Raw genomic sequence first — 12,251 nt, 5'->3', positions numbered from 1 at the left:
TATTGGTTTTGTTTTGTTTTGTTTTGGTGTTAAGTTTTTTGAGTTGTTTGTATATCCCGGATATTAATGCCCTGAGGAACTGACAGTGACAAAGATTTTTTCCCATCCTGTAAGTTCTCACTTCACTCTCTTAATTGTTTCCTTTGCTTGGAAGCTTTTTGGTGCTATCGCACGTACTAATTTTGATCTTCTCAAGCTTTAGGAGTCTTGGTAAAGAAGTCAATTCCTGAACTGACATGTTGGAGTAGATTTCTTCTACTAGGTGCAGGGTTTCTGGTATAATAACTAGGTTTTTGATCCACTTTGAGCTGAGTTTTGTGCAGGGTAGAAAGATAGGGGTTTAATTCCACTCAATTATATATGGATTTCCAATTTTCCCAGCACCATTTGTTAAAAAGACTGTTTTCTCTAACACATGTTTTTGTCTGAAATAACTGTATTTATGTGAGTTTGTCTCTGTGTCTCGTATTCCATTGGTCTCTCATACCTTTTTTGGTGCCAGTACCTGCTGTTTTGGTTCCTGTAATCCCAGTGGAATTAATCTGATCTGTTTCTCCTATGTACATATATGACATATATGAACATACCAGAAGAAATCACATATTCATGTACATCCACAAGACGCTAATATGCTGTAGTATAATTTGAGGTCCAATATTTTGATGCTTCCTGCTTCGCTTTTCTCGCTAAGGATTGCTTTAGCTGTTCTGAGTCTCTTATTTTTCTCAAATGAATTTCATAACTGCTTTTTCTAGTTCTATAAAGAACATCATTGGAATTTTGATGGGGATTACATTGAATCTGTTTAGTGATTTTGGTACTATGTCCATTTCAACAGTATTAATTCTGCCTGTCCAAGAACATGGGCAATCTTTCCATCTTGCAAGGTCTTGTTCAGTTTCTCTCTTTAGTGTTCTATAGTTCTCATCCTAGATGTCCTATACTTTATGTTAGACTGATTCTCAAATTGTTGTTGTTGTTGTTGTTTGTGGTGGTGGTTGTTTTTTTTCATTATAAATATGATCATTTATTTCAAGTCACTTAAAAAAAAAACTAGGAAGCATACTGAAAGGCATTCAATGTTTTACCTGCCAAATGTAAAAGACTGATTGCTCTTTTTTTTAATCTTGATTTTTTAATTGCTTTTATTTTTTAAATACATGACAGCAGAATGCATCACAATTTTTAGTACACATATAGAACACAATTTTTCATATCTCTGTTTGTATATAAAGTATGTTCACACCAATATATATGTCTTCATACGTGTGCTTTGGATAATGATGTCCATCACATTCTTCCATCATTGCTAAATCCCTGCCCCCTCCCTTCCCCTCCCACCCCTCTGCCCTATCTAGAGTTCTTCAATTCCTTCTGTGCTCCCTCTCCATACCCAAATATGAGTCAGTCACCTTATATCAGAGAAAACATTCACCATTTGTTTTTTTTGGGATTGGCTAACTTCACTTAGCATTATCTTCTCCAACTGCATCCATTTACCTGCAAATGCCATGATTTTATTCTCTTTTATTGCTGAGTAATATTCCATTGTGTATATATGCGCCACATTTTTTAATCCATTCATCTACTGAAGGTCATTTAGGTTGGTTCCACAGTTTAGCTATTGTGAATTGTGCTGCTATAAACATCGATGTGGCTGTGTCGCTGTAGTATGCTGTTTTTAGGTCCTTTGGGTGTAGACAGAGGAAAGGGATAGCTGGGTCAAATGGTGGTTCCATTCCAAGTTTTCTAAGGAATCTCCATACTGCTTTCCATATTGGCTGTACCAATTTGCAGTCCTACCAGCAATGTATGAGTGTGCCTTTTTCCCCACATCCTCCCCAACACTTATTGTTGTTTGTCTTCATAGTAGCTGCCATTCTGACTGGAGTAAGATGGTATCTTAGAGTAGTTTTGATTTGCATTTCTCTAATTGCTAGAGATGATGAACATTTTTTCATATATTTGTTGATTGATTGAATATCCTCTTCTGAGAAGTGTCTGTTCATTTCTCAAGTTTTTTTTTTTCCTTGTGGTGGTTGTTTTGTTTGTTTTTTTGAGACTATTTTGAATGGATGGTTTTCCTAATTTCTTTTTCAGCAGATTCATCATTCAAGTATAGAAACATAATTGATTTATCGGTGTTGATCTTGTATCCTGCTACTTCACTGAATTCACTTATGAGTTCTAGAAATTTTCTGGTAGAGATTTTTGGGTCTTCTAAATATAGATTCATGTTGTCAGCAAAGAGAGATAATTTGAATTCTTCTTTTCCTATTTGTATCCCTTAAATTGCCTTCTCTTTTCTGTTTGCTCTGGCTAAAGTTTCAAGGACTAGGTGCAATAGGAATGGTGAAAGTGGACATCTTGTCTCGTTCCTGTTTTTAGAGGAAATGCTTTCAGTTTTCTCCATTCAGAATAATGTTGTCCTTAGGTTTGTCATAGATAGCCTTTACAATGTTGAGATAAGTTCCTTCTATCTTTGGTTTTTCTAGTGTTTTAAACATTAATGGGTGCTATTAATTGTTGAATGCTTTTTCTGCATCTGTTGAGATAATTGTGTGATTCTTGTCCTTAAATCTATTTATGTGATGAATTAACATTTATTGATATCTGCATACTGAATCAAACTTGCATTCCTGGCTTGAATCCACTTGATCATAGAACACTGTGTTTTTGTATGTAATTTGCCAATATTTTATTACAAATTTTTGCATCTAGTTTCATCAAGGATATTGGTCTGAAGTTTTATTTCCATGATGTGTCTTTGTCTGGTTTTGGTGATAGGGTGATACTGACTTAGTAGAATGAGTTTGGCCGTGTTTCTTCCTTTTCTACTTATTGTAATAATTTGAGGAGGATTGGTCTTGGTTCTTCTTTAAAGGTCTTATAGAACTTGGCTGAGAATCCATTCAGTCCTAGGCTTTGCTTTTGATGGAAGGTTTTTGATAACTGCTTCAATTTCATTGCTTGAAATTGATCTGTTTAAGTTTTCTATATCCTCTTAGTTCAATGGGTAGGACATATATCTCTAGGAATTTGTCAGTATCTTCAAGATTTTCTAGCTTACTGCAGTATACATTTTCAAAATAATTTCTGATAATCCTCTGTATTTCAGTAGTGTCTGTGGTAATATTTCCTTTTGCATCTCAGATTTTTATAATTTGAGTTTTTCTCATATTTTAATAGTTTATCTAAGGGTTTATCAGATTTGTTTATTCTTTCAAAAACCCAATTCTTTGTTTCTTTGATTTTTTATATCAATTTCAATGATTTTTGATTCTAATTATTTCCTGTCCTCTACTGATTTTGGTATTTTGTTCTTCTTTTTCTAGGACCTTGACATGTAATGTTAGATTATTTACTTGGTATCTTTCTCTTCTTTTAAGGTATGAGAGCAATGCTATGAACATTCCTCTTAGAACTGTCTTCATATTGTCCCAGAGACTTTGATAGGTTATATCACTATTCTCATTTACATCTAAGAATTTTTTAGAATTTTTCCTCTGATTTTCTCTGCTATTCATTCATCATTCAAATGTATTTTATTTAATCTCCAGATGTTAGTTTCTCTTTTTGTGTCCCATAATTCTTTTCTAATTTCATTCCATTATGATCTGATAGAATACAGAGTATTTTCATTATTTTTTTGTATTTGCTAAGATTTGCTTTGTTACGTAAAATATTATCTATTTTAGATAATGTTCCATGTGCTACTAAGAAAATAATATATTCAGTCATTAATGGGTGAAGTGTTATATGGATGTATGTTAGGTCCATATTACTAATTATATTATTTAGTTGTGTAGAATCTTAGTTTTTGTTTGGACGAATTATCCAGTGGTGGTAAGAGAGGTGTATTAACGTCACCCAATGTTATTGTTTGGTGATATATTTGATTGTCTTTTTTTTTTTTTTTTTGGTACCAGGGATTGAACTCAGCGGCACTCAACCACTGAGCCACATCCCCAGCCCTATTTTGAATTTTATTTAGAGACAGGGTCTCACTGAGTTACTTAATACCTCACTTTTTTCTGAGGCTGGCTGTGAACTTGTGATCCTCCTGTCTCAGCCTCCCAAGCTGCTGGGGATTACATGCATGCGCCACCATGCCCAGCCTATTTGATTCTTAATATCGAGAGGGGTTTGTTTGATGTATATAGATGCTCCATTGTTTTGGCATAAATATTTACCATCCTTATATCTTGTTAATATATGATTCCTTAAGTAGTGTGAAGTGATTTTCTTTGTCTCTTTGATTAATCTTGGGTAGAAGTCTACTTTATTTGATATGAGAATAGCAAGCCCTGCTTGTATATGAATCCCATATGAATGGTATTTTTTTCCCCGTCCTGTTACTTTCAGTCTGTGGCTATCTTTGCCTGTGAGGTGAATCTCTTGCAGACAGTATAATTTTGGGTCTTGTTTTTTAATCCAGTTTGCCAACCTATGTCTTTTGATTGAGTTTAGACCATCTACATTCAATGTTATTATTTGAGAGGTGAGTTTTATTTCCTGCTGTTTTGATTTTTTTTTCCTAATGTTTAAATTTGAGTTCATTTTCCTTTAATTGATTATTTTAATATTATTCCTTCCTATGCTAGTTTTCATTTCTTTTTCATGAAATATTTTATTTAATATTTTACATAGTGCAGACTTTCTAGTTATGAATTTCTTTAATTTTTGCTTATCATGGAAGGTTTTTATTTCCTCTTGACTTCTGAAGCTTAATTTTTCTGGGCATAGTATTCTTGGTTGGCATCCATTTTCTTTTAGAGCTTGGTTCATATTATTCCAAACCTTCCTAGCTTTTAGGTTCTGGGTTGAGAAATAGTTGAAGTCTGTATTGATTTATCTCTGAATGCGACTAGTTATTTTTCTCTTATAGCTTTTTAAAATTCTGTCATTGTGTATGTGAGATGTTTTCATAATGATGTGTCTTAGAGTGAATCTATTGTGATTTTTGTATATTTGTAGTTCTATATACCTCTTATATTTGAATTTCCATCTCATTCTTAATATTTGGAAATTTTTTTATATTATTTCATTGAAAAGAATGTGCATTCCTATAGTTTGTATTTCAGAGCCTTCATAAATCTTAAATGTGGCCTTTTAATGCTATCCAAGTTTTCCTGAATATTCTGTTCATGGTCTTTTAACGTCTTTATGGTTGGCTTTATTTTCAAGATTATGTACTTTGTCTTCAAGATCTGAAAATCTTTCTTCAAAGTGGTCTCATTTATTGGGGATGTGTTTTTAATTTTTTAATGTAGCATATTGATTCTTTCATTTCAAGGATTTCCTTTTGGTTCTTTTTCAGAATCTCAATCTTTTATTGAAGTGATCTTTCACTTCCTCTTTTTTCTCTGATTTCACTCCTTACATCTTCTTTTAGCTCTTAGAATAGTTTAACTATGGACTTTCTGAAGTCTTTCTCTGACTTTTCCTCCACTGTGGTGTCATTGAAGTCTGTTGTTGAAGCATTAATGTGTCGTTTGGGATGGTTTGTTCCCTTGTTTTTTCATATTGTTTGTGTACCCATCTATTAGTATAGTTCTGACTTCTTTTAGGCAAAGGACTACTTTGTGAGCTTCTTTCTCTTCAGACCCCTGGGTTGGATGATTTTTTAAGTCACTGTGTGATCTGTGCTGATTCTAATATCAGCACCATTTTAAGACATGTCACTGAGCTCTATTTACTATAGTGACTTCAGAGTCAATCCTTGTATTATTCAACCTTACAAGAAACAAAAACTTGTTGCAGTTGTTCTCTGCAGTTCCTCAAATTCAACCATAAACCTGTAATTATGTTCCAAAATAGGTAAAAAAAAAAATTATTTGTTGAATTTAGTAAACTTACTATAACCTTAAGTGAGGGTTAAAAGTGGGTTGGAAGAAAAATTGGGCAAAAAGGAGAGGAAAAAGACAGAGGGGGAGAGAGAGGAGATAAAAGACTAACCTACACCAAGGTAGAAAATATTGGTGTTTGAGGTAGTAGCAGATAATGCAAGAATATGAGTAGGGGGTGAAAAAGCAAGTATAAATCAGAGGTAGGAAAACAAAGATAGGAAGATTGGTTTCATTTAATGCTTTAAACCATTAGATCAAATACACTCAAATGGGTTGAAGGTACAGTGTTGGTTATTGGTTTAACAATTGTCATTCAAGTTAGAGTTTTTTATATGATCAAAGTTGATATTAGAGTTGTTTATAGTAAACCATGTCAAGGTGAGGAAGATTCTTGTTGAATTTTGGTTTGCATTTCATTGGGGTTTGGACATTAAGCAGATGTCCAGCAGTCTTTGGCTGTGGATCTCTTCTGAGTTGCAGGGGCACAGGAGCCAATTCCTTAGTTGCTGGTAACCTCCTACTAGCATCTTCTGGTTTGCCAGCTCAGGGGCCTGCATCTGACTGCTCAGAGGGCGCAGTGTTTGGGTTGGTTGTTTCTATTGTGTGCAGTAGTTCAGGATGAAGGCTCTGGAGTGCCCTTGTGTTTGCTTTGGGTTACCATGTACCTGCTCCCCTCTACAGGATCCTTTTCACGATAGTGAAGATCTGTGAGCACAGGAACTCTGGTAGTGAATTTTCTGTTGTGTAGTGTTCTGGCCATTGACACTCTCTGAGGTACTGTAGTGAAGGGTCTCAGGTGATTCACCTAGTCTAGTTTCTACTGCCCCATGTTGTGAATGACTAGGTTGATCACAGGTCGCTGTGTGCCAATTAAGGCTGGGAGCAGCCCTTTCCTGGTGCATAGACTGTGTTAATTTTCCACGGGATGTCTGACTGGACATTCAGACACCTTCCCTCCGGTAAGGCCTATGTTCCTAGAGATCATCTCTAGCCTTCTCACTGTGCCTCCCACTAGTTTTAGTGGTCTAGGCTAATGAATCTGATTTCCTCTATTTGGTGCCAAAAATGCTTTGTTGCTGTCTCTGAGTCAAGCAAGGGAATGCTGAGCAATTCTTTATGCTCTTGCCTGGGTCATGGAGTTTGAGCAGGGTTAGGTGCAGTTCCCAGCACAGATCTCCACCAACACGTTCCCCTTGTTCATGTTGAGGTAGAGCGAGCAGGGGATTCTAACAATTTTCTGCTAGTAGTGGTTCTTCTAGAAGTTCTTTCTGGCTGGATGCTTAATAAATCCCACTGCAGGGGGATTTAAGGGGTGACTAGTTGGCTGATGACTGCATATCCATGGCTCAGTTTTCTTTTTACAATTTGGTTTTAAGCTGTTTGCTCTGTTTTAAGGGCCTTTTTGTTACTGTTGTACTATTAATTTTGTCTGTCTTTCCAAATGTTTTAAGTGGTTGAGCTTAATTTCCACTCCCCAATCTTCTCTCTCTCTCTTTCTCTCTCTCTCTCCCCCACCCCCTTTCATTCCCAAGTTCAGTATGTTCAGAAATGTACATGGGGAATAGAATCTATACAGGATCATTATGTGTACCTGTTGTACTAAATTATTTGGTATTAATGCTGTGGGACCATGTGTTCTTTGTCTCCAGTGACTTGCACATATCCTTAATATCTGTCCAAAAACACTTCAGAATTCAGTACAAAATCTGATTGTATCATTGTCCACAATGTATTTGTTTTAAAGCTCTTAGCAAAAAATAGCATTTTAAGAATGAAGCTGGTATTGTTATACTAACATTTTTATGGATATATATCTTTTTGTGAAGAATTATATTCATTCATCAATGTGTGTATTGATGCCCACTTTCAGTGTTCAAGCCAGAAACAAAAATTTATTTTATTTAAGATCACATTTCGAGAAGATAACTTTTTAAAATTTGTTTCTGTTGTAAGTAAATTTAACATTGGTGTAATGTTTATGGTTAAGCCTTACATGTTTAGTTCATTATGTGTTTAATTAATTTTAGTTTTTATTTTAGTACTCATAGTTAAGAAAAAATAACTCTTTGAGTAATGTGTTTAACATGTTATTTTCTGTGTGTATATATGTTAGATGGAACATGATGCCCCAAAGCATATCATCCAGATGACAGGATTTAAGATGGAAGAAAAGGAAGCTCTAGGAAAATTGCTTTTAAAACTAGATTGCACGTTTATTAAGAGTGAGGTGAGTACAAAAGCTTATAAAAATATTCAAGGTGTAGTTGAAAAATAGAATTAAAATACTGACTTAAACATGAAATATTGCCCCTTGATATTGTAAGAATAGAAAGTTGTGTTATTAAGGAAATCTTAGTTTAGTAATATTTCTTCATGTGAATTTTTCCCTCTAGAAATACAAAAATTGTACGCATCTTATAGCTGAACGCCTGTGTAAGAGTGAAAAATTTTTAGCAGCTTGTGCAGCAGGTAAGTAAACTGCCTTTCTCTGAACCTTAAAAAATCCTCGTGTTAAAGAAAAGATAGCATGTTTATTATATCAGATAAAAATGTGGTTTTTCCCCTGATATTTTTCTTAAATTATTTCTTTGATATAACTTCTACTTTATTATTCTTCTGAGTAAAACTTTGTAATACATGAAAATATGTTAATTGGGTGGAAATATTTACTTCACCAAAGATTTAGGTGTTTTATTTAGAAAAAAATTGTTTAATAAAAAGATTGGCACCAAATGCCAAAACTTAAGCTTTTGTTGAGACCTCAGCTTTTCTTTGATCTGTCATTGGAAATAATCAGCATTTTTGTTCTCCTTCTGCTTCCTCTCCTATCCATTCTATGAAGCAATAGTGATTCTATTTTATTTCCCTAAAATACCAAATTCAGTAAACCCAAATTAGACCTTAATCTTTCTTTCTCCCCCTTTGTCGCCACTGATAATCCTTAAGGCTGTCTCTACTGTGAGTGATTTGGAATATCATTAATCTACTGATTGAATCACCCCCAAAACAGATAGATGTATGTGACTCCAGTGAATTTATTATTTTTTAGATTAACATACCAGAGGATTGATTCATTATTCTTGGATTCATTATTAGGTCCATAAATAAAAGCATACATTTTCCCTGCAGTTTAAAAGATCATTGATTCCCAGATATAGAAACTACAGAATGATATTAAATGCCAGAGAAAATTACCTAACAATAAATTTGTTTGGCAAAGTGTAACAGTACTGTGAACATTATTGGAGAGACTTTTAGCATAGGAGAAACAATATATATATCAGCCCAAAAGTGAATGATATCAGTAATAATAATTCAAATAATATCACATATTTTTTATTTTAAAGCTTTAGATGTATGCTTCATTAGTAATATTTAAAATTATAATTATTTGTCACTGAAGACATTACATACAATGTTCAGTGATGTTATCGGCTTCACTCTCAAAAATTTAGAAAAACATAGTTCAAAGATTATGTTGGCAGTATAGCCTAAGAATCTCATGTTGACAAAGATTGACTTATTTGAAATTTGATCTTTATTTGAACCAAAATTTCTCTGTGATGAACAGTTCATTTCCTTTCTAGGAAAGTGGGTACTGACTAAAGACTACATAATTCATAGTGCCAAAAGTGGCAGATGGCTTGATGAAACAACTTATGAATGGGGATATAAAATTGAAAAAGACTCCCATTATTCACCTCAAATGCAATCTGCACCTAAAAGATGGCGTGAAGAACTGAAACGCACTGGTGCTCCAGGAGCCTTCCACAGATGGAAAGTTGTCCTTCTTGTTAGAGCCGATAAACGAAGTGATTCTCTTGTAAGGTAGGATCTCATAAAAGCTAAAGCAATGAATAAGAAAACAATTTTGGCATGAATACCTTATTGTATTTTTGCAGTTATCAGTTCAGTCAAAATGTGAGCTGTGATTATTTTCTTTTTGATCCCCTAGGTAAGCCATTCTGCATGTTTAAGTATATGTCTCTAATAAAACAAAATCTATTTGATCTCCTTTATTTTCCATGTTATTTCTTTTGGCCAAGTTTGAACCTCTTAAATTTTTGCTAGTAAAGTATTATGTTATCAGAACCCTTTTTTAGGTTTATGTAGTATTATCTTTATGGTTCTTAGTGTTTTCATAGTTTAATTTCATTTTGCCTTTTATATATTTTTTGGAAGCCTTTCAGTTGTTTAAAAAGTATTACAAGTCTGCTACTATTCTTTTTTAAGAGGGGATCGTTTTATTCTCTTTAGTGAAATGTAATTTATGGATAATGATTATGGATATGGGTAATGCACCCATATTGAGTGTACACTTTAATAAGTTTGGATAGGAATTCACCTATATTACCCTCACTGTATCAAGATCTGTAACATTTACACTCATAATGTTCTTTTGTGACCTTATACATTTAATTCTGGACCACAAATACTGGGCAATCACTGGTTTCCTTCTTATAGTTACAGATTAGATTTGTCTTTTTTTTTTAGAGGTTCATATATTTGGGATGATACTGAATACGCACTTTGTTTTAGCTTCATGTGCTTAGTACTCTATTTTTGAAATTATGTTGCATGTATCACCATTCACTCTTGTTGCTGTTTAGTATTCTACTCTATTGCTGTATTAAAGTCTGTTTGTTCACTCGCCTATTAATGGGCACTTGGGACATTTTATTATTTTTATTAATATGAATAAAGCTCCTTTTTAGTGATTATGATAATGTGGTGTTGTTAGAAAGATCAACAAATGAATCAGTGGGACAGGAACAGAACCATACATAAGGATACTTGAATTATGACAAAATGTCATAATTGTGCTGAAGAGAATTGTCTTATCCAAGGTTATGCCCCAAACGTGAGGGCAGTGGGCATCTAATGACTGACTCATGTTGGGATATAAAGGAACCTCTCTCCAGCAGTAGGTATAATCGAAGGGCTACTTTGGCTCTAATGCACAGATGGAGTAAGAGAGGCTTTCCTTATAATTATATGACAGTTCAGTTGATTCCTCTGCCCATGGCTACTTCATCCCCTTCCCCTCCACAGCTGTTTTTCCGACAGAACAAAACAAAACAAACCAAGCTGCTTTGACCATTTGAGTATGAGTATTCATATAGGCATGTTTTCATTTCTCTTAGGAAATACCTGAGAATGAAATTGCTAGCTCAGATGACAATTGCATGTTTAACGTTATAAGAAAATGGCAAACTGTTTTCCAAAGTAGTTGTACCATTTTACATTCCCAATTGCAGTGGAAGAGAGTTTAGTTGCTCTGCATTTACTTTGGCACTGTGGTCAAAAATCAATTGACCATAGATGTATGGTCTATTTCTGGACTTGCTATTCTGTTACACTGACCTGTATGTCTAACATATACCATCATCATACTGTTTTGATTACTATTGCTTATAGTAAATCTTCAAATGAAATAGTAAAAATCCTTCAACTGTGTCTTTTAAAAAACTGTTGTGGTGATTCTGGATTCTTTGAATTTTCATATATTTTTAGAATCAGCTTGTAAGTTTCTGTGAAAAAAGCAAGCTAGGATTGTATTTTACCTACAGTGTTCATACTGGGAGAACTGTGTTCTTAGAAATATTGAGTCTTCTTATTAGTAGACTCTCTCTCCTAGTGTTCTTTGGTTTCTGTCATTAATGTTTTATAGATTCATTTTATTAATCTTGTACATATTCTGTTGAATTTATTCCTAGGATCTTTCTGTTTTGGGAAGCCATGTAAATGAATTTCTTTGAAAGTTTTATCTGCATCTATTGAGATAATTCACTTTTATCTTTAAGTTTGTTAATATGGTGAATAATACTGATTGAATTTCAAATGTTAAACTTACATTCTTGAAATAAACTGTATTTCACTGTGGTGGATTATGCCTTTTTAATATATTGCTGATTCACCATTTCTATTTAGCAATTTACTAGATGTGCTAGTAAGCCAGTGTAATAAGTACAACAAACAAACAAACAAAAAAGACATTAAGATTTTTATCAAAGATACTTAAATTAGTGAATTTAGGAAGATCACAAGATAACATCATTATATAAAAATTATTTTCTTACATATTAGCAAAAAAAATTGGAAATTAAAATTTAATTATTTTAGTTTTGTTATTTCATTGACTTCTGTAGTTGGTTTTTTTATGAAATGGCTTTGTTGAGATATAATTAACATACAATTTAGCCATTCACTGTAGTGTATAATGTAGTAGTTCTTAGTATGATCACAGAGTTTTTGAATCATCAGTACAATACAGTAAATATTAGAACATTATCATCACATTAAAGAGAAGCTTCATGATCATTGGTAGCTATTCATTTCTTATCTCTTCTGTCTGTCCCCCTGCCAATACTCTCCCACCATCTTGGTCCTGGAATTACTTAT

General features: G+C 33.6%; 1 protein-coding gene across 2 annotated transcripts in view; it reads left to right on the top strand.

Annotated features, from left to right (window-relative positions):
• Slf1 (SMC5-SMC6 complex localization factor 1) overlaps positions 1–12,251 on the top strand; it is a 72,216-nt gene that overhangs the window by 8,138 nt on the left and 51,827 nt on the right. For both annotated transcript variants that reach the window (XM_071612404.1, XM_071612403.1), the window contains exons 2-4: positions 7,963–8,076; positions 8,243–8,318; positions 9,437–9,677. In XM_071612404.1, the coding sequence (XP_071468505.1) occupies positions 7,963–8,076; positions 8,243–8,318; positions 9,437–9,677 (431 nt within the window). The remainder of the gene's footprint in view (positions 1–7,962; positions 8,077–8,242; positions 8,319–9,436; positions 9,678–12,251) is intronic.

Source organism: Marmota flaviventris, chromosome 5, assembly GCF_047511675.1.
Source record: "Marmota flaviventris isolate mMarFla1 chromosome 5, mMarFla1.hap1, whole genome shotgun sequence".
Lineage (NCBI taxonomy): Eukaryota > Metazoa > Chordata > Mammalia > Rodentia > Sciuridae > Marmota > Marmota flaviventris.
Note: the sequence above shows the minus strand (reverse complement) of the source record. Positions and strands in the feature narration are given on the sequence as shown.